General features: G+C 45.0%; 1 protein-coding gene across 2 annotated transcripts in view; it reads left to right on the forward strand.

Annotated features, from left to right (window-relative positions):
- TJP3 (tight junction protein 3) overlaps positions 1 to 22,791 on the forward strand; it is a 54,691-nt gene that overhangs the window by 21,610 nt on the left and 10,290 nt on the right. The window contains exons 1-9 of one of the 2 annotated variants that reach the window (XM_072601762.1): positions 2,328 to 2,567; positions 14,411 to 14,467; positions 14,924 to 15,048; positions 16,316 to 16,418; positions 16,693 to 17,062; positions 18,750 to 18,853; positions 19,154 to 19,316; positions 21,184 to 21,292; positions 22,751 to 22,788. In XM_072601762.1, coding sequence (XP_072457863.1) covers positions 2,547 to 2,567; positions 14,411 to 14,467; positions 14,924 to 15,048; positions 16,316 to 16,418; positions 16,693 to 17,062; positions 18,750 to 18,853; positions 19,154 to 19,316; positions 21,184 to 21,292; positions 22,751 to 22,788 — 1,090 coding nt within the window. In that variant the 5' untranslated portion in view covers positions 2,328 to 2,546. Of the gene's footprint in view, positions 1 to 2,327; positions 2,568 to 14,410; positions 14,468 to 14,923; positions 15,049 to 16,315; positions 16,419 to 16,692; positions 17,063 to 18,749; positions 18,854 to 19,153; positions 19,317 to 21,183; positions 21,293 to 22,750; positions 22,789 to 22,791 lie in introns of those variants that run through there. The other variant, XM_072601763.1, reaches the window with a different exon arrangement.

A 22,791-nucleotide genomic window follows, 5' to 3' on the forward strand; every position in this document is an offset into this window, starting at 1 on the left:
AAACACAATTTGTCAAAACTAAACTCATTATTTTTCCCCTTTAGCCCCTCCCCTTTCCAAACTTCCCTATTACTGTCAAAGGCATCACCATCCTCCCATCTACTTTAGGTCTCATCTCTGTCTCTCACCACTCATATTGGATTTATTGCCAAGACGTATAAATTTCACCTTTGCAATATCCCCTTAGCTCCTGTGATTTCTCTCCTATAATACTGATATCACCTCATGCTTAGACTATTGTAATGACCTGCTGGTGGGTCTGCTTGCCACAAGTCTCTCCCTACTCCATTCCATTCTGTATTGAGCCAAAAAAGTGGTTTTCCTAGAGGTCTGACCATGCCACCGCTCACCACCACCACCATCCCCCACTCAATGAATTCCCATGCCTCCCTATCACCTCTGGGATCAAATGCAAACTCCTCAGTTTGATAATCCTCTGTTCAAAACCTAGCTCCTTTTCAGTCTTCCAGCTTACTCTGCTAAACATACTCTTCCATGTGTGACATTGGCCTCTGCCATTCCCTGGAAGGAGATACTCCATTTCTCAACTCTACCTTTGCATTGGCTGTCCCCTGTGCCAGAAATACGGATGACTTCAAGTCCCAACTTCTGCAGGAAGCCTTTCCCAACTCCTCTTAACTTCTGTTCATTTTTACACACACACACACACACACACACACACACACACACACACATCTTGTTTGTACATATTCATTTGCTTGTGATCTCCCCCACTAGATTGAAAGCTCCTTGAGGGCAAGGACTGTCTTTCACCTCTTTTTGTATCCTCAGAACTTAACACAGTGTCTGACAGATAATAGGTACTTAATAAATGTTTATTGACTGTCAAATCACTAGGAATCATAGGACAAGCAGGCAAGGGGTCTCTAAGAAGACAATTGTGTGGCGTTGAATTGGTTAACTACGGGGTCAAAATGGGAAAGGAAAGAAAGTGAATTCAGAACAAAGATAATGACCTGAGAACATACTGAGGGATGTAGAAATAGGAGGTCACAAAAACAGGGGTAGAAGGGGTACTATTTTGATCCCCATTTTACAAATGAGGAACTGAGGCAGAGGTTAAGTGTGTTGCTCAGGATTACACAACTTGTAGATGCCTGAGGCTGGATTTGAACTCTGGTGTTCCCGACTCTTGACAGAGCCCTCACAACCCTCACTTCCACCACGTAGCGGGCTTTTGTTTCTTTGATTCCATAGCTCTAAGCTCAACTCAACGTCATTTCTTTCCAGATTTAACCCTTGGTACGAGTGCCACACCCTGCTTATTGTGTAGTGTTTTTTTTTTAATTTATTTATCTTTGTACCCGCTGAACAGGCCACCCCTCCCTCCCCACCCCCACCCCCAAGAATGTAAACTCCTTTGGGAGGGACTATTATCTTTTTTTTTTTTGGTGGCTAGGTGGCTTGTGGAGTCAGGAAAATCTGAGTTCAGATGCGACCAAAGACACTAGCTGTATGACCCTAGGCAAATAACCAAACCCCTATTTGTTTCAGTGCCTCATCTATCCATTGGAGAAGGAAATGGCAAACCACCTTTTCCAAGAAAATCGTCATAGACAGTCGGGTACTCGTTGATCTAGTAGTCCTCGAAAGAGCTGTTTAGGTTGAGTGCTGTTAGAAAGCGGAATGCAAGTTGAGAAATGAGTGAAAGTGGGGGTGGGGAGATAAGAGAGTCCAGTGAAAGTTTTTTTAAGGAAGTTATCGAGAAGCTTGGAGGGGATAAGGTAGGCAGGTTGGCTCGTTGGACCAACTTGGTGCACAAGGCACACCTCCCTAGACCTCTGTTTTCCCATTTGTAAAATGAAAGGGTTGAATTTAGGTTGTCCCTAGCCATTCAAAGCATAGCTTGGGGAAGGGACTTGCACAAGGTCACACATCCAGTCGCTGATAGAGCCGAGGGAAACTCAGCATCGTGACTCCCAGCCGGGAGTGACCTTCTGATTAGATTCTTCTGGGAAATCTCCAAAGACAATCCATTCCCTGCCAAGCATCAGAGCAAAGATCCATTCCCCCAAGTTGTGGTCTCACCTCGGGGCCAGGGTGACTCAGAGGCCCTGGCCAGTGGGAGACTGTCCCCAGAAGGGAGTGGGGCTGAATCCCAGGTGGGTCTGGCCATTAGCCCTAAAGTCCCTCTTTCTCCCGGCTCGTCTACCCCACCTCCTCCCCTGGCCCTGGGCCAGTAGCAAAGGGAAAACCTGGCCTGGAATTTCCATCCGCCTGGAGTACAGGTGCCAAAGTTAGGGCCGGCCCTGGGGCTGGGAAAGGGCCTTGGCCATCTTGAAGGCGTGTCCCTGGCTCTTACTGGGGGCGGGGCAAGGTAGCCCGTGCAGGGGCGGAGGAGGAAGAGGAGCAGGTGTAGCTGAGAGTGACACAGGGACGAGAATTTTGGCTCCTCGTGCCCCGTTTCCTGCCTTGGACTCCCGTGTCCTCCTACCAGTGTTAACAGCTACCTAGGGTCCCAAAGGAAATCCTCTAGAGTTTCTAGCCACCCACCATGCTGGGGAGCTGAAGGACCTCCCGGGTGGATGATGGCGGTGAGATTTCAGGTGAGTGCCTGGCCAGATAAGAAAAAGGAGTTGAGCCCCTAGGGCTTTGGAGGGGGAGGAGAGGTGAATAATCTGACCTATTGGTAGCTATTTAGCCAGGGGAGATCTCTTGGGGAGGTCCTTTCTCCCCCGAAACACCCACAATGACCCCCCAGTAGCCAGAATTCCAAAGTATTAGAGCGGAGAAACACCGAAATCAACTCGGTAGTCCAGCCCCATTTTACATCTGGGGAAACTGAGGCCAAAAGGGAAAAAGAATATTGCCTGAGGACACAATTATGGCTGAGATAGTGAATGCACTTTAGAGTTCCCAGCCCCTCCTTTCTTGGCTCTTTCCCCAACCCAATCCCCTCCTCTTAAACTGTTTCCCCTCCCTCCCCAAAAAACCTTTCCTAGGGCTAGTCGCTTCTCAGAACCTCAGTTTCCTCATTTGTTAAATGAGGAGGTTGAGTTCTGCCGGGTCCCTTTCACCTCTAAATCCTGAAATCTGTCCCGGGTTTGGTCGGATAAGTTGCAAGAAAAACTCTAAACCTTGTTGTCCGGCCCCCTTCTGTCTTCAAGCTCTTTCCCTCTCCTGGGCTGCTCCATTCTAAGCCTGAATTTCAATAGGGACGGTGGGAGGGAAGGAGGAAGAGCAAAAGGCTGTGGGACTGGGTCGTCTAGAAAAAAAAAGAGTCTAGATTTCCAGGAATACCTAAGAAAGCAAGGTGGTGCTAAAGGAAAGAGCCCCCAGCCAGAGAGTCAGGAGTTCTGAGGCCCAGGCTAGACAATATATTCGATATATTACCTTGGACAAGTCACATCCACCCTAAGACAATAACTGGTTTAGTAAGGCTTTTGCATTCCTAGTCACATTACCCTTTTGCAGGGCGGTTATAAAGAAATCTCTTTTGGAATGTGAGTAATTTTATTATCCCTGATTATAAGGAAATTCAGACTTAAAGAGAAGTGATTTTTTAAAATAGACTTTTATTGTTATCCTTTGTTCTTACCTCTACCGCCTTTCCCTGGTGACCCTCCCCTCCCAGTGAGCTGTCCCTTAGAAGAAAAAAAAAACTGTGAGGAGAAAACAAGAAAACCAACACACTGGAAAATTCTGACATTCAGCGTTGGTCCCATGGACCTCTACCTCTACCTCTGCAAAATTCTTTTCACATTTTTTGGGGGCCAGTAGTGGTTCCTTCCCTTTACATGGTTGTTCTCATTGTATAAATTAACTCATGATTTCCTGACTCTGCTTACTTCACTTTGTGTCAGTTCACGTAAATCTTTTCATTGCTTCTCTGTATTCATCCTGTCCATCATTTCTTATAATCCAGTAATATTCCATGATGTGCATGTGTAGCCAATCCCCAATTGATTTATTTCCAGTTCTTTTTATTGCAAAAGTACTGCTATAAATCTTTTGGTGCATTTTCTTTTCAACAATAACTTGACGTACCATATGCCTAGCATAGACTTTCTGGGTCAAAAGACAGTTTATGCCTTCCTGAGTGGTTGCACCAATTCTCACCTCCACCAACAATAGATTAGTGTGCCTATCTTTTCGCAGTCTCTCCAACGTGTGGACTATTGCCATTTTATGAGTCTGTGGTTATAGTTCTTTAGGAATCTGGGAGCGTGTTAGCCAAAACTCTAAAAAATCTTACTACTTTCTATCTGAAAGGTACATAGAGGAAGAGACCAAAAAGAGTGACTCTTTTAATAGCTTAAGTTGTATCTACTGACCTACCTCCCCAGGAAGAACCAAGGGGTTGTGTCCTAAGTTTAATGTGGAGCTGAACATGACATCTGTGGATACCAAGGGTCTTGCAGGGGTGGGAATGGGAGGCAGCAAATGCTCCCACCAGGCAGGACTAATTTTTTTCAAACCACCGTATTCAGGAACCAGTTTCCATAATCATATCAGAAATTCAAACTCTCTTTGAAAACGAACAATGAAAACCTACCTTACACAAAGATAAGCTAATGATATCCCAGTGGTAGCCCACAGAAGAGAATCCAGAGGGGTGGATTCTAATCCAACCAACTAACTATATGTTAGGGCAAGCAAGTCACTTCCCTAAATTTCAGTTTCCTCTTTTGTAAACTGAGGGAATTGGTCTCTGAGGTCTGGCTCTGGCAGTCTGTGCTTTGGGACCCTTTGAGTTCTCTGACACTGTATATGGTAAATTTAGAAGAGCACTAGTTTCTGAGTTGGGGCCTGGATTTGGATCTCAACCACTCTTCCTGCCTTCTGTAACACTTATTAGCTATGGGCCCTTGGAAAATTCCCTTACCTTTTCTTAAGACTGTTTTCTGCATGGCAAAATGGAAATAAGACTTGGATTTCTCACTAATAGAGTTGTTTTGAAGTTCCCAAACACATGCTGTCTCCCATCTCTGTATCTCTTCTTTTACTGTTTCTCTTTTCTGCTACTGTCTTTTTTGCTTTCTGTTTTTCTGCATATCCATTCATTTGTGTATTTCTTTTCCTGTTGTCATGGCTCAAGAGCCGGAAGGGATCTTGTCTGTAACCTAGCCCAGTCCCCTCATTGTACTAATGGGGCATAGAAAGAAAAAAGTAGTTTAATTACCCAAGGTCATGTAGGTAAGTAAGTAGTTGAGGCAAGATTTGAACCCAGCTCCACTGATTCCAAACCCAGTGCTCTTTCCCGTTTCTGTCACAAATTAACCATGTCTTTCTTTTTTCTATGTCTTTCTCCATTATTCTTTAAAGAAACCATCATTGCCTTCCTCTGTCTCAGTTTCTCCTGTATCTGTGTTTCCCTTTGTCTATTTTGGACTTATTCTCTCTGTCTTTTCCTCATTTTCTCCATGTGTAGCTGTCATTGCTATAGCTGATCATTTCATCATTTTTTTCTTCGTCCCATTATTTCATCCTCTTTTCCTTCCCTGGAATTATTGAGGCGCATCCTGGACACCACTCCTCCTCTGGTTCCTCCATCACCACTACTGACATCAGTGCCCATTCTCTGCCACATTCTCATCACAGCCTACTCTGGTTACTTCTGACATCTGTTTCTCACTACCATTCATGGGCCCCTTAACACTATGGTCAGTTACCTCTTTCCTGCCACCCCCAGTTAGAGAGTAAGTACCTGCCAGAGAAACTAGGCAGGGAAGGTATGCCAGTCTGACACAATAGGAGCTTAAGCTGACATCCCCTGGGGGTGGGAAACAGGCCTGGACAAGTCAGCCCAGAGGGTGGCACACTGGGCTGAGGCTCGGAGCTCAGTAGCTAGAGCACTGGGTGGGGAAATGGGGAGGGGTGGAGAAAGTGAAACACCTGGCACCTGATTTCTCCTAGGCCCTCCAGTGGCTTCTTGTAAAAAATAAGGCCCCCTGGGGTAAGATCCCCTCCTCCTACCTTCTGGCTCCCTGCAGAGCCTTCTCCCTGAGATTAGTTCAACAAACCCTTAAGAAGTACCTACTATGTGATTTGTAGACCCCCTCTTTAAAGCTGGTGATTACAAAGATGATTATATCAGCCTGTGTTCTTCAGGAATTTGCAATTCAATTCAACCATTCAGTTCAAACTTATTAAATGCTTGCTATACGAGACTAGTTAGAGAGTTATGTAGTTCTTGGGTCAAGCAGAGGCCTGAAAGATTGGGGAGGAAGTGATCATGTCTAAGGCTGAGAAGTAGAACAGGAGAGTACTTGAAGGATGTCAATAGGCAGAAATGGAGTGAATCTATTCCAGGCATAGATCTGGAGCCAGGAGAGTATAGAACCAAGATCAAGAAACAGCAGTACCATTGAGCAGGAGTATAAATTGTTTACAAAGATAATTCAGTGTAGATGGCAGGGGGCCTTATGTACCAGGCTAAGACACATGTAATTTATCTGATAGGCGATGAGGAGTCCCTTAAGTTTTTTGAGTAGTCAGCTGACATAATGAAAGCTCAGATTTTAGAATGTGAATTCCTGGAGCTCAGAGATTGTTTTATTTTGTCTATCATTTTTTATTTTGTTTTCTTCTCTGTTAGTGCCTGGTATATAGTAGACTTAGACTGAGTTTGAGAGTAGGGGACTGTCTTTTGTCTTTCTTTGTGTCTCTGGTGCTTTGCTGACTGACTAGTAGGCATATAATAAATGCTTGATGACTGACCAATATAGCACCTTAAGATTAGCAAAGCACTTTCCATATTTTGTCTTCATTCAGTCAACAAGCCTTTATTAAGCACCTACTATGTGCCAGGAACTGAGCTGATCACAGGGGATACAAGTACAAAGAATGAAAGGATCCTGCTCACAGTGAGCTTACATTCCGATGAAGAAGAAAAATTCGGTCAGTTCTGGTACGTTGAGACATAGGCTGCCAGCAAAGTCTCTCAATAAAAACCACAGCGTTTATGGGGAAATGGTGTGAGATGCGCAACATTCAAATTTTAACAGTGACACATTTTTATTTTTAAGAAATGATGGGAGCTTAGAAACTGTAACATGGTTTTACACATGTTAAATGATGAAGACATACATAAATACGACAATAGAGGCAGCATCTGCTGCCTTGGGATGCTCTTTAGCCCCAGTTCCTACAAGCCATGTCTGGCAAAATCTGCATATGATATTTTACCTTGAAAAGACCTGAGGTTTGTTGGTGGAACTGGGCATTAGAAGGGGTTGTAGCTTGTGAGGCATTGTGAAACAGGGAATGAGAGTTACCTGAAATCAGGTAGAAAGTTATAGCATCGCATGAATATGAATTGTACTCTTGTCTGTCTGTCTCTTGAAGATAAAATCATAAATAAGTAAACTCAAGATGCAAGTTATACTCAAACTATTGCCTAATATGTCAATTGCATTGGAACAAATTTACATTTCAAAATAAGAATTATAACAGAACTGACTATACACATAAAAATGTATATGTCATATATAGAAAGTGGGTAGCTATGAATCCATACAAAGCAAAGGTAGTTTGGGAGGGGAGCCACTAGCAGTTGGGGGGATTAGGAAAGCATCCATGTAAAGAATGGTGCCTGAACTGCATCATATGGAAGATGGGGATACTTTCATGTTGAGGTGATAGACATAGGGGTCAGAAAGTGCAAGAATAAAGAGATAAGAAATGTAGTTTTATTAGTGAGAAATAGAAGGCCGTTTTGACCATATTGAAGAGTGAGAGGGGCAGCTGTGATCACTGAGGCTAGAAAGGATTGGAGTGTGGTTGTGCAGGACTTTAAAAGCTAAATGGAGCCATTTAAATTTTGTCGTAGAGGTGATAGGAAGGCACCAACCTTGGTTCAGTAAGGGAATCACGTGGTCAGATCTAGGCTTAAGGAAAATTATTTTGAGAGTAGTGTGTATGATGGACTGAAAAGTGGGGGAAATGGATTAAAGAGACCAATTAGGAGGCTGTTATAATCATCTGGAGGAGAGGTGATGAGGGTCTGAACTCAGGTGATGGTTGAGTAGAGAGAGGGGGTCGAATATGAATGTTGTGACAGTAGAAATGGCAAGCCTTAGCAACTGATTGAATGTGTGGGCTAAAGGGAAATGAAGGAAGAATCCAGGATAATGCCATGGTTATAAACCTAGGAGACCAGAAGGATGGTGTTGCTTTTGACAGAAATAGGGAGATTTGGAAGGGTAGAGGGTTTAGGGAAAACATAATGAGTTCTGTTTTAAACAAGTTGAGTTTAAGATGTCTCTGAGACATCCAGACAACCCTAGGAAGTAGCTACTAAAACAAGAGACTGAGACTGAGAGAGGTTAAATAACTTGCTGTGCCTACGCAGCTAGTAAAGTATAGAGGTGAGATTTGGACCTTCATCTTCCTGGGTCCAGAATCAACATGCTATGCTATACATCACTTAGACATTAAGAATTCAGTAGTCCCTTCTATTGCAATTCATGCAGGATGAACTGGAAGATGGCAAGGCTCCTAAAATGAGGAGGGGCTTGAACTTTTTAGTGTAGTAGCATTGGGACTGGAGAAGAAAGATGAAGGACTATTCCAAATGTTCTGATGTCTGAGACTGAGGGAGAAGAAATGGTACAAGACAGTTGTGCTGTCAGCAAAACAAGGAAGTTAGAAATGTGTTTAGCTTGAAATATGTTGGGTTTTGAGGTACTGGTAAGATTTCCCCCTAGGAAGTGTCCAAGGGATCATTGGAAATGCAGGATTGGAATTGAAAGAAAAGGTCAGGATAGAAAATATCACTCTGGGAGTCATCTACATAGAGGTGATAATTGCTACCAAGGAACTAGATGAGCTACCCAAAGGAAAGAATGTAGATGAAAGAACAGAGAGTCAAAGAAAGGTTTGGGGAAATCCTACCCTTCCCCCTACAAATACACTTAGAGGTCAGGAGGGAAAAAGAGGAACCAGGGAAAGAACAGAAGGAGGAAAGAACAAAGGGTGGTGTCTCAGAAAGCTAGAAGTTTTGAAGAAAAAGCTAATCAGCCTTGTCCGATAGTGCTGGTGAAGTAGGATGAGGACTGAGCAAAAACCTTTGACAATTACAAGGTTTTGGTGATGGGAGAGAGAAGTTTCAGTAGTGGGAGTGGAAGTTTGATTGCAGGGGACAGGAAATGAGATGGGGTGAGGAAGTGGAGGCAATAGGGACTCCAAATTTTGGGTAGTAAAAGGGAGAAGCTATAGAAGAAGGGATGGCAGGATCACAGTAAGGGTTTGTAGCAAGAGAGAACCCATCATGCATTTCTATGGACAGAGAGGATAAAACCAATGAACAGGAGTGATTGAAGGATTTCTAGAATCAAAGGAGATTACCGATGAGTAGAACAAGCTCCCAGAAGAGAATCAAGTCATGATATTGGGAGTTTGGAGAGGGAATGATGGTGCTGGAGCCAGTGAGAGCCTACTGTTCAATTTTCAGTGTGAGCATTTATGCCGCAGAAATTATAAAGGTTCTAAATCAGGACTTTATTGTTCATCTAAACTTAAGGAAGTGATAGAAAAATGTTAATGATGAAGGTTAACCTTAAATGTGTGCCCTGTGTACATTTTTTTTAGTCTGGAAAGCCAGTTTTACCAGCATTTACCAGCACACTCCTGGCTGGGGTTGGAGTTGTGGGGGATGGGACAACACATAAGTTTTTGTCAAGAAGAGGTCCTCCTCATCTTCTAAGATAGAAGGAAGAAAAATCTAATGAAGAAAGCAGAGAGAAAAGAAAAAGGAAAGAAAGTCTGACAGTGGTTAGAGCCCATCTCGGATACATGTATTGCTCTATAATCCTGGACAAGTTACTTAGTGTCTCTGTATCCCAGGCATCTCTCTAAGACTAAAAGTGGCCAAAATGATAATCCAAACTGATAGGTAGAGTCTGTCATGGGGTGTTCCTACACTTCCCTATAAAGTAAGAGGTCCAGTCCCAAAAAAGACTCAAAGAGGTTTTGAAGGGAAGAAGGAAAAGAGGAAATGTCAAGGAGGAATTAAAGCGTGTTCTCAGGCATCGCCTCAGTCTGTGCGATGGCCCCCTATCTCCACACAGCTATCAATGAACACAGGTGTTACTCTTTAGCTCAAGAAGCTCCAAGGGCTTCCTATTGGGTTGTAGGGTAAAATACAAACCTCTCTGTTTGGCATTTGAAGTAAATCCTTTCACAACCTACCTCCAGCCCTATTGTACCTGACTCTTCATGCAAATAATCCATAAGTATTTATTGAGCCCCAACCATGTGCCAGATACTGGAGATAAAAGACGATCAAAACAATCCGATCCCTCTAGAAGTTTGTATTGTATGGAGGAAAAAAAATGTATACGTATCTAGGTCCAAGGAGATGGAGGAAGGGAGCTGGCAAAGGAAGTTCTAGGAACTGAGGAATCAGGAAAGGTCTCACGGAAAAGATGAGACTTGAGGCAAGTCTTAAACACACCCTCTATTCCAGCCAAACCAGCCCCATATGTGACTTTCTGTCTTCCATCTCTGCTTATGTATAGGTGATCACCCATGCCTAGAACACTCACTTTCTTCACTTCTGCTTAGAATCCCCAACTTCCTTTAAAGCTCAAAAGTCCCACCAGGAACCAGTTTGAGGCCTGTCCTGTATTCCACCCCACTGGTGCCTGCCTTCCATCTGAAACCACTCTGTATATATTTTGTTTTTTCTTATCTGTGTGCGTACTATTTCACCCTAATAGAATGTAAACTCCTTGAGGATAAGAACTGTTTGATTTTTGTCTTTGCATTCCCAGGGCCTAGGGCAATAACTGGGCACAGTAGGTGCTTAATAAGTTTATGAAATGAAATGACCAAGTCTGATCTATAGGATGTTTTCCTGGACATCTCTCAACGCAAGAAATAATCTCAGATTGGGACTTTTCTCCAAAGATCTGTCCCATTTGTCCTCCACTGTTTAGTTTTTCCTCACTCAAAAACCCACCAACCTTTCCCGCAAAAGAGTTTAGACAAGATGACCCTTAATATTTCTGCCAGATATATGATCCCCTAAATTCTTTACATGGGAATGGGGAGACCTACACATCTAAGCCTGGTGTTGTCACTGAGTGATGTGGGACAAGCACTTTCTTCCCTCTGGGCCTTAAATTCTTCCTCTGTCAAATGCAAGCTCCTTGCTAGTTCGAATATATGAGCTGGTGAATGAGAAAGATAGCAACTCTTTGAAAGCAATAAATGTAAAATTCTATGCTTGGGTTGAAAAAATCCACTTCAAGTAAGTGCAAGATGGGGAAGCATCATGTACTTCGGTTCCGAAAAAAATTCTTGGATGCTGTATTCTCTGGGTCAGGAATGCAGTATGGCAGCCCAAGGAGCCAATGCACTGTGGGAAACACAGGGTCCAGAGAATTGAAATCATTAGTCCATAGTGAGTCTTACGGCCTTTAGTGAAGGCCTGTGTTTTGTTTTTCTTTAATAACCAGCTGCCCTTTCCTGACCAAGGTGATTTCTCCTTTCAGGGAGGGTTCTAATCAGTTTCTTTATCAACCAGGACTGGCTGCTCACCAACTCTGCCCAGGCCTCACCCCATTAAGTTTACTGCCCTCAGAGCTCTGGCCTGGCTAGAAATAGACTCTTTGATAGAGGCCCCACAGCCTCCCCTGGGGTGGAAAGAAAGGGAGATAGGAAAGGCAGGGGTTTGATTGTTTTCCAACTTCACAGCCCCTTGCTTCTCCTTTCCCTGCCTTCCAATCCTTTCCCTGAGTCTTCCCTTCTCAAAGTATTGTAGAAGGGACTTCTGGGTCCCTGAATAGGAATCTCCAGAGCATCCCTGACAATTGATCATCTAGTCTCTTAGGGAGGGAGAATACACTCCCCACCAAGGCAACCCACACCACTTGGTGACAGCTCTAGGGTTTAGAAACTTTGTCCTTGTATGAAGCTGAGATTTTTACCTCTACGGTTTTCCCCATTCATTTCTCGCTATGTGCTCTGAGGCCAAGTCAAACACAGATCATCCTTCTTTGGTCATCCTTCTAGACGAGCCCATTTTTCAAACTTTCTTAGGGTGACACCCAGAATTTGACTCCTGCATTATTAGTTCATGGAAGTCTTTCCATCCTTCCCTGTATTAACTATGTTCATTATTTTTTCTTACAATACAGGAAAATTTCTTAACATTTGTGGACTGACATTTTTTTTAACCATTTCCCAGTTAATGAGAGGAATCATTCCCCCTCCCCCTTTTTTTTGTATCCACAGTGCCTGGTACACAGTAAGGGCTTAATAAATGCTTGTTGACTGTTCCAGACCATCAGTCATAGAAATAGAGGTACATATAAGCCTTAAAAGACAACTAGACTAAACCTCTCCTTTTACAAAGAGAAAACAGCCCCAGAGAAGTTGTGACATTTTCCCTTCTTCCCTCCACCCAGCTCTGAACCTTAGGTAGATACTTAATAAATTAAATGTTAATTGAATTGATTTGAATTAGCCCAAAGGCAATACGGTCTTTTGGAAAGAGCCTTAGCGTTCATGGAATGGGACACTAGCCTCCTTGCTGTTCCTGGAACCAGACACTCCCATCTCCCAACTCTCTGATTTTGCCCTGACTCTCCCCCAGGCCTGGAATGCTCTCCCTCCTCATCTCCACCTGGCTTTCTGGCTTCCTCCAAGTCCCCACCAAAATCCAACCTTCTACAGGAATCCTTTCCTCATCCCTCTTAATGCTAGTACCTTCCCTATGTGAATTATCCAATTTATCCTTTCTTTGTCGTGTTTTTATGTAGTTGTTGGCATGTCTCCCCCATTAGATGAGCTCCTTGAGGACAGAGACTTTGCCTTTCTTGATATCTCTAGTATGTGGCGCATAGTAGGCACTTAAAAATGTCTATTGACTGATTGAAAGAAGACTAGTTTTAAATCCCTCCCTGCTTTCTTGCTAATTATCTGTGTGTCCCTGGGCAAATCACTTAGGGGTCCCCATTTTCTCAAGTATCAAAATATGAAAAAAGAATAAATTATCTCCAAGGTTTCTTATAGCTCTAAATCCAAGTTTCTGATACTCTTGGGATTTTGGTAGAAAGAGCACTGGATTTGGAGTCAAGGAATATGGATTCAGCTTTTGATTCTTTTATTTATCTCCTGAGTAACATTGGACAAATTCATTTAATTTCTCTAGGAGTCGGTTTTCTCACCTGTAAAAATTAGAGGAAGTTATATTAGGTGATCCTCAATTTGGTAAAACTGATTAAACATCTGCTATGTGCCGGCACTGTGCTCGGTGCTAAGGGTACAGTGACAGAAACAAAACAGGGCCTGTCCTCAGGAATCTTACATTCCAATAGAGGAAGACAACAAAACTGAAAAAAGGGAGGTGAGAGAGGAAGGTAGCCATAGTAGAAAGGAAGGCAGGTGGCCCTTACAGAAGAGTATCCCAGGGTAAGCAGGTTGCAGCGGGTAGGTGAGAGGTTGATCCAGGGCAAGGAGGAGTCAGGCACTGAGAGTATTTCCAAGATAAGCCAGCAGTGAAGAAGGCTGAGAACGGGGCTAGGAGGAGACAGAAGGAAAGAGAATTATCTGAGGGTCTATAGAGAATTGCCACCAGGCACTTCTGAATAAGATGATGCATCTATGCAAAATGAACCATAAAGCGAGAGTTGCTGAATGATAGGAAGAAAGAGAGCCTGGAGGTAGCAATGAGCAGTAAGGAACAGGTCTACTTCCGTCCCTGACCCACTCTGTCCAGGGGCAGGAGATAAGGTACACATTCAGCACTGGAGAAGGAAGCCAGAGATGCCTTGTCTTCTGGAAGGAGCCTGAGAGGAAGAGTCCTAATATGAAAAGTAGTTTGCTAACAGAACAGAGATTCCAGAGAGTGAAAGGGAAGGGTAGAGTGGAATATGGAGAGGGGAAAGGTAGGTTGGACCTGGGTGAGTTTGAGGGAATGAGGGAGGGAAGTATCTGCCTAGGCAGCTTTAGGCTCAGAATCACCCGGTCCTCTGAGAGGAAGAAAAAGAGAGAATTTACAAGCCATAGAATGATAGACGATCATACCCTTCTTGGTAGTAGTTGAAGCTGATCTCCTGACCTCAAAATCAAGCTGATTTGATTAGCATTCTGTGAACAAAAGGTGGAAGATGTACAAATCCCTATCTGGACTTGGTGGTAAACAGAGCCCTTGATTCTTGCTGGCTAAAGAGGACTGAGAAGCAGCTGGGCCTAGTGGTCTGATTGCAAGGATGGAGCCTGCAGAGGTCCATGTCTGGTCCCTAAAGTTCTGAAAGCCATCATCCCCTTAACTTTCCTCTTTCCCCTTCCCCTTCTCTTTTGGCCCCTTTCTCCCTTCCAAGCTCCTCTCAGTTTGAAGAAAATGCCTGAAGAACTTTTCCAGCCAGCCCTGGATTTCCCTGGGATAGCCCTGAACCTTCATGTCCTCACGTGTACCTTTGTCTCTCTTTTGTGACCCCAGGTGTTAGACATGGAGGAGATGACCATCTGGGAGCAGCACACCACCACACTGAGCAGGGTGAGCGAAGGAGTAAAGAAGGCCAAGGGTCTTCTGTTCGTTTCCCAACCAATTCACCACCAGACCCTTCCTGGGCTCCCTTGGGTGCCTGGGCCTTGCTGATAGGAAACTCCTAGTCTGACTTGAAGTCTCAGGCCTTGGGTTGTACTTAAGTCATAGCCTAGTCATATACAGCATCATGAGGGCTAAGAAGTCATAAAGGAACCAGAATTGAGCCTAACCTTGAAAGACACAAGTTTTTCTGAAGAAAATGTAGATAAACTAGAAAAAGCACTGGTCTTGGAATTAGAAAACTTCAACTTTAGCCCTTGTTCTACACTAATTCTATTACTCTGGGCAAGTTGCTGCCCTTCCATGGGTCTTGTTTACCTTGTCTATAAAGTGAAGGAACCCCTACCTAAGGTCCCTTTCAGCTCTAACATCCTATGATCTTTTGAACCTCTTTGTGTCTTCCAGGATCCTCGAAGGGGTTTTGGAATTGCCATTTCAGGAGGCCGTGACAGACCCAGTGGTCCCAGCAATAATGTGTCAGTGGTGATATCAGATGTGGTACCAGGAGGACCAGCTGTGGGCAGGCTGCAGTGAGTACTCTGGATGGGGGGAAAACCTAATCTGTTACCACTGAGAGGAGAGGATGTCATATTAACCCAGGGAAAAGAGCCTTTGAGGAGGAGTCAAGAATTCTGGGTTCTGGAGCTGGCCTTGACATTGTTACCCTGTACAGTACACTCCATCTCGCCAGGCATCTGTTCCCTCATCTTTCAAATAAGAGAGTTGGACTAGATTTCCCTAAGAGCCCTTAAGGTCTTTCTATCCCATGTTCTGTGTTCTAAGATCCCTTCCAGCTCTGACATACTCCATCCTAGAGTCCTTCCAACTGTGACATTCTCTGTTCTAAGGTCTTGTCTAGTTCTGATTATTCTGTGTTCTTGTGTCCCTTCCACCTCCAACAGTCTCCATTCTAAGGTCTCTCAGTTCTGACATTCATTTTTCCTATGTTCCAAGGTCCCTCCTAACTCCAGTATTCTAGGTTCTGAGGAAGGAATTTTAACCTTCTGTGTACTATGGCCTCTGTCAAATCCAACAATCTACATTCCAAAGCTCCTAGCTCCAATATTCTGTGTCCCAAGGCCCCTCCCAGCTTTATTATCTGGCATTTTTCCAGTTCAGTCAACACTTTCTCAAGGATTTTCAAACAGGAAAAGAGAAGTGTCTGGAAGTGCATTTAAAGCAAGTCCCTGAAATGCCTTTTTTTTTTTTTTTAAGGTAGCAAGGTCTCTCAATCACAGTCAACCTAGGGCTCTCCTAGGGGAATAAGCAGGTTCAGGTTCCCCTCCCTTCTTTCCCCCTCCATCTCATCTACCAGGAGGGCCTCTGGGAGAGACTGAAGTATCAGTTAACACACTACTCACTGTAACAGGTCATCAAAGCAGCCAGCCCATGGTGGTGACATGGCCCTGGCCTAGCCCTACCAAGCTGGCCCAGAACTGGTAAACAAGCCCTTGGGAGAGGAAATGAGTGAGAATGTAAGAGAAGATTGGACCGAAAAAATCAAGAGAGGGAGAAGAAAGAAGGGAAGGAGAGGGCTGTGATAGAAAGGAGGAGAGAAGCAGGGAGAGATAAGAGAAAGGCCCAGAGAGGGAGGTGGGGAGAGGCAGAGAGAGGTTGAAAGGAGAAGAGATTAGGGATAAGAGTAATTGAGGCAGAAATGAAGGAGAGAAACCTTGAAATGCACTGAGAAAGAAAGGTCTCTTCTTGCTCCTGGATCCCTCACCCAATCTAACCAAGATCTTGAAAAAACAGCAATTATCTGAGACTGCCTCTCAGACCTATGTCTTCCTCTGCCAGGACTGGAGACCATATTGTCATGGTGAATGGGGTTTCCATGGAGAATGTATCTTCGACCTTTGCCATACAGACCCTCAAGACTTGCGCCAAATTTGCCAACATTGTGAGTTGGCCCCAGTCCTAGGTGGGAGGACATTAGGGACAGGGGTGGTGGGAGGACAGGCAAGGTATGGTATCAGCCCTCTGTGTTACTTGTCTAAGATTACTCTGGGCTGTAAGGTCTATCCCCAAACAGTCAAGCTGTGGCTTGTGACTGAATTATCCAGCAGTCAGAGGTCCATGCTTAAGGGGCAAAGATTATGGGATTATGGGTTTGAGACCTGGGGAGGCTGTAAGTTTATATCTACTTTTCCCTCTCCATCATCCACCCAAACCAGACCATAAAAAGACCTCGAAAAATTCAGCTGCCTACCACCAAGACCAGCTATCCCACTTCAAGCCTAAGCCACCCCAGCCCACAGAACCAAGGGGCACCATGGAGCCACCAGGACCAGGAAGAATTGGACCATAGTCGGGGCTACGAGGGTGACTCATCCAGCGAGCGCAGCTCAGGCCACAGCTGGACTGAGCGTTCCCGGAGGCGGAGTCGAGCTGGCAGCCGCAGAGGTCACAGCCGGGAAAGCAAGTTGGATCGGCCAGATGGAGCCAATGGCCTGGCCCTGGTGTCTGGCTTCAAGAGACTACCTAGGCATGACGTGCTGATGAAGCCAGTGGAGTCAGTGTTGGTGAAGAAAAAAGAGAACGAGGGTGAGGAAGGCTGGTGTAATGGCATCTGACTTCAGTCCCCTCTGGTATAAGTGCTGTGATGATCAATGCCCAGCTACCCAACCCCAAGCCAAAGAACTGGCCTGGGAGCTGGAAAACCTAGATTTGAGTCCTGGCTCTAGCACTTCATTGTGACTTGGGGCAGTAATAAGATTAGCTCAAATTTATATGACATTTTAAGGTGCGCAAAGCACCTTATACTGCTTTCTCATTTGATCCCCACAACAGCCTTGTGAGATGGGTGCTGTTATTATCCCCAGCTTTATACATGAGCAAACTGAGGCTGGTATGAGTTAAGTGACTTGCCCAAGATCACACAGCTAGTGTCTGCAAGTCACTTATCCTCTCACCATCAGTTTCCTTCTCTGCAAAATGGAACTAGTATTTACACAACCTACTGCCTTTGGTTGTTTTGAGGAAACATCTTTATAAGCCTTAAAGCAATAAAGAAATGTGAGTTATTATTATCACTCTAGGTGCCAGGGCAATGTCTTTATGGAAGGCAGGTGCAGTGGCTTGCTGGGTCATTTTCCCCAAGGCTGGGAAGAGAATTGTCTTAACCCAGTTACATTTTATCTTGATGAGACCAGCTGGAGACTTGGGGAGACAGCTACTCGCCTTCTCTTAGGTCATTGGCTCTAAAGAAAACATCTTCCCTCACGCAGTACCACCAAGCTCCCATGCCAGACTGATCTGGCTCTGTTGGGGTATGACTCACAAAAGTGGGTGTGGGGGTAGTTCAGAGAGTTTGACCTCAGCCCACCCTGTAAGAAAGGGGTTTGAGATTGAGCTGGAGCCCTGATCTAAACCAGACAGAGTAACAAGAATAGTTGAAAAAATACCAGTTCAGGAATCGGAAGACTGGCAGCTCTTCTCAGTGATTCACCTTCTGACCTAGGGCAACTCATTGGGGTACCTACCTAGGCCTCGGAGTCCTCATCAATGAAACAATTAATAAGGACTTGGATAATTTATACAGTACCTTCCAACTCTATATCCTCTGCTCTATAAAAAGGAATTGGACCAGAGCTGCAAGGGACTGCAAAGGTCATCTGGGCTAATTCTCTCATTTTACAAAAGAAGAAAGTGAGGCACAGGGATGGGAAATAGCTTGCCCAGGGTCATCCAGGGAATGAACATCAAAGGTAGAATTAGAACCCAGACTTTGTGCCTCCACAGCCAACATTCCTTTTACTATAGCACACTGATGAGCTTGGAGGGCTTTTCTACCTCTCGCATGAGTGGTTCCAGTCCTTCAGAAATATCCTGATATCAGTTTCCCCAGAATTAGCCTCTGACAGAAGGTTCTTAGGAAGCAGTTTGGGACATTTGGCTATCTTCCATTTACTCAAAGGGCAGGACCAGACCTCTTCAACCTCTTGAGTGAGAGCATTAAAGACCTGTCTGGAGCTCTCTCTGACACTTCAGCTACCTGGGGTGGGGCTTCAGACTAGGGGAAGCCCCAGATTCTGGGATCCAAACTCCCAGACACATCCAGGGATATGATTCTTCCCTACCTCCACTGCCATTCAGAGGTTGGGAGGCCTCAAACCTTCTCACTTCCCTGAAGAATGTTTGGGGAGTCTTTTCCATAGGGTCACCCTGCTAGCTACCTCTTGTCACCCCCTCAGCTCTGCCTCACTTTGTTCCTTCTCTGGGGTCTCTGCAGAGTTTGGCGTGAAGCTTGGCAGTCAGATCTTCATCAAGCACATTACAGACTCAAGCCTAGCCTCCAAGAACAGGGGGCTGAAGGAGGGTGATCTTGTCCTTAAGGTGAGCTCAGGAAAAGGTGAATTGGAACCTCCTGAGTAGGAACTGGTGGGGAAGGAGGGGGGAATTTCTCTGTCTTCACCCAACTCTACCCTCCCCCAGCCATTGAAAGCTGAATAGTCACCCATTCATGCCCCAGCCCCACTCCATTCCCTGTGGATCTGTATCCTATAACTCGTGTTTTAGACTCCTCCCTGGAGATTGTCTTCTCTTCTAAGTGTTGTCCATATATGAAAATTTTCAAGGGCCTTAGCCCTGTCCCTCTCCCCAACCCCTCCCTCCAACACCAATGGGACCTTTCAGATAAATGGAGTGTCAAGCCAGAACCTGTCCCTGAACGACACCCGAGAGTTGATCAAGAAGTCAGAGGGGACTCTGACCCTACTGGTGCTTAGGGATCATCGGCAGTTCTTAGTGAACATCCCCCCAGCAGTCAACAGTGACAGTGAGAGTTCATACCTGGATGGTAAGGAGGTGGTCATTGGAGGGAGCGGGGAGTGAGGTCTTGCTTGTCCAGTCCCCAGATACGCTCTGGACCCCTAGTCAGCCTTCCCTTCTCTCCATCATCTCTCCTCACTTGACTTCCCTAGTGCCACACACTCCAAGTTCTCCTAACTCTTCCCTGTCTCCTTCAGTGGTTCCCCCTACTCCCCAGCCTAGTAAAGTTGTGTTTCCCAAAGATAGGTTCTCATTCCTCCTCTCTTCTGTGCTCTCTCCTTGGGCAATCTCAATCACTGCAGAGCTTACGCCTGCCAGCTGTCTAATAGACCTGTGATCTCATTGCTATGGGAAAGTCCTAAAATGCAAATGGGCATTTTCTCTGAGGGTTATCTAAAACACTCCCAGGGGTGGGGAACCTTCCAGCCTAGAGGCCATATGTGGCCATCTAGGTCCTTGGGTGTGACCTTTAGACAGAGTCTAAGTTTTACGGAACAAATCCTTTTATTAAAGGGATTTGTTCTGTGAAGTTTGGATTTAATCAAGGGGTAGCACTTGAGGACTTAGAGGGCCTGGAGGCCTCAGGTTCTCCACCCCTGACTCAGACCATGAGTAACTCTAAATCCAGCCCTTGTTCCTGTTAATTATATGGTGCTAGTAGGACATGCTGGTGGAGATGTCCTATAGACAGAGATGTGGGAAGAGAGGTCAGGGATGAAAAAAAGGTTTGGGTATATTTTTCATAAAGACAGTGTGGCCTAATGGCTAAAGAGCTAGGCTCAAAGCCAGGAAGACCTGGATTGAAGTCCTATCTCTTACATCTACTAGTTTCAGGACCCTGAACTAGTCACTCAGTCTCTGACAGCCTCAGTGTCTATCCCCAGTACTTGTAGAGTACCTGGCACATCATAGGCATTAATAACACTTGGCTGACTCACTGATTGACTCAATTGTAAAATGCGGAATCATAGCTCCTACCCCCTAAGATTATTGTGAGAATCAAACAAGATAATATTTGTAAAGCACTTAGCATAGTGCCTGGTGCATTAATAGCTGTTTGTTCCCTTTCCCCCTTTCCTTCTCCCCTCTCTATAACAACACTCCTTCACTCACTGCCAGACAAATCCTCCTTCTGCATAAATTCTCATGATGTCACTTTCTTTTCTCCCTCCAAGTTCTTTAAAGGCTTCCTGGTTGCTTCCCAAGTAAAGTTCAGACTCCCCTGCCTGGCTCCCAGGGCCCCCCATCCCCACCCTCTGGCACCACCCTACTCTTCCATCCTTATCTCACACCATTATCAGCATAACAGTTATCAGCTAAGCCGAGTTATTCTGCATAGGTCCTTGTGTCCCCTGCACGTTTTCTGCTTTGTTAATGTGATACCTGGTTCTTGGAGCCAGCCTGGGGGCCCTCTGTCCAACCTCAATCTACTGAAAGCCTGACTCAAGTACAAGAAGTTTTCTCTGCTGTCCCCAGCTGCTGCTGATCTTCCTTGTGAGACCTCACATAGATAGCACTAAGCTTGCCCTCCGAATCATGTAAGGTGTGATACAATGTTCTGTATTTTTGTGTTTCATCCCTCTACTAGACAGCAAACAGAAAGGGAAAGACCAAGTTTTGAACTGTACCAGCTGAAATTCATAGTCACAAATCTGTTGAGAATTTGAGATGATACAATTCAAACACTTTAAGATACCTACTGTGCTCATGAAGCACTATGGTGCTCAGTGCTAGAGAAAAAGATACAGTTTACACAAAACTTGCTACAAGCTCTGTGGGCGCTCTGTCCTGCTGGGTACAGTGGCATTTGTCCCATTCTGTAGCTGTCATTTTTTAAGGCTGGGGAAACCAGAGAAGGAATGATTGCTTGTAATGATGACCTTTTGCTGTTATAGACATCTCTGACATTGGCTCTGAGCCTTCCCAAGCACCCCCCTCCCACGTGCCCCCACCACCTGGTGGCAAGCGGCGGGTGTCTGATGCCAGCTGGACAGAGTCTCCTCCGTAAGTGCCAACACCACACCCTCTCATCTGTTTCTAGTGTCTTGGAGCTTGTCTGTCTCCAGTATCATCAGGATCCGGGGTTAGAGGGGTAATCTGTTTCTAGTAAACCCTGTCAATGACTGGTCTCCAGGGAAGCATTAGCCTTGTTCCTCTCCACCTGTTACCAGGTAATAGAGAGTCTTTGAAGTGTGGAAAAGAGTTCACAGAAGGCCACCATCCCCACTCCCCAGCTATAAGAGAGCCAAAGAAATTAGAAAGAAGCCCTGGTTCTCAGGAATTGGTGACAAGGTGGAGACTTTGAATGTCCAGAGATTTGAAAGTTAGCATTTGGTTTGACTGCCTGGAAGCCGAGAAAGTAGTCAGTCTATGATGAGACAGTGTTGAAGTTGGGCTGAGTGCTTAGTGGTGTAAGTTAGAGAAAGTGTGTAAGGGGAAGGGTTCTGGTGCAGTTTATTTGACAAAGAGACAGTGTTTCAGGATTTCTGATGTGTTCCCCAAAAACACATCTGTGTTCAGAGCAGGTGAATAAGTTTTGAGTTATGGTGGTGGGGAGAGAGCAGGTGCTAGGATGAGAAAGGGGCAAGGATCTCCAACCAGTGTAGCTGGTCAGACAGGTTGTTCCCTGGGGCATTGTTCCAGGCCCCATGGAGTGATATCAATATTTAGGGAGCTATGATGACAAGGCCTGGCAGATATTAGAGCCACAGTGCAGGAATCTGTGTGTGAAGGGGTCTGTCTTACTTGAGGTCCTTCATTGTCATGAACAGAAGTAACCCTTGCTTAGAAATTCAGAGTCCTCTAACAAGATGGGGCAAATTCTTGTGTCTTTCCCCCCAGTTCCAAAGGACCTTTGGTCCAACTATACCATCAACCCCTACACAAGGACCCAAAGCAGACAGAATGCTACATGGAAAACCTTCTAGAAGATTAGGGTTCAGTGATTTCCAGAGGGAAATAGGGTACTAGGGAGACAGTGAGGGGATAATTATTTCTTTTAATTTACTTGTTTTCAGCTTTCTACAATCACTTCCATAAATCTTAGATTTTCTCCCCCTCCCTTCCTCCTCCCTCCCTGAGATGGCGTGCAATCTTGTACAGGTTCTACATATACATTATTACTAAATACATTTTCACCTTAGTCATGTTGCATGGAAGAATTAAAATGAATGGGAAAAACCATGAGAAAAACCAAAACCAAACAAAACACAAGAGAAAATGCTTCGTTCTGCAATCCAGTTCCATAGTTCTTTCTCTGGATGTGGAAGGCATTTTGTCTCAAGAGTCCATTGGGAGGGGATAATTATTTATCAATCAAAATGATCTGCTTAGAGATCATCTCTCTGGGTCACAGCTGGCCTCAGTTTCTTTCCTCCCCCCAACCATCTCCTCCTCACATACCTTGGGTACTATTGAGGCTGGCCCTAAACCATCTTAACTCTAGTCCTTTATTTGCCCCAGGGAGGAGTCAGTGGAACCAGGACCCCTTCGGAAATCAGGTG

The sequence above is a fragment of the Notamacropus eugenii genome, chromosome 4 (genome assembly GCF_028372415.1).
Source record: "Notamacropus eugenii isolate mMacEug1 chromosome 4, mMacEug1.pri_v2, whole genome shotgun sequence".
Classification (NCBI taxonomy): domain Eukaryota; kingdom Metazoa; phylum Chordata; class Mammalia; order Diprotodontia; family Macropodidae; genus Notamacropus; species Notamacropus eugenii.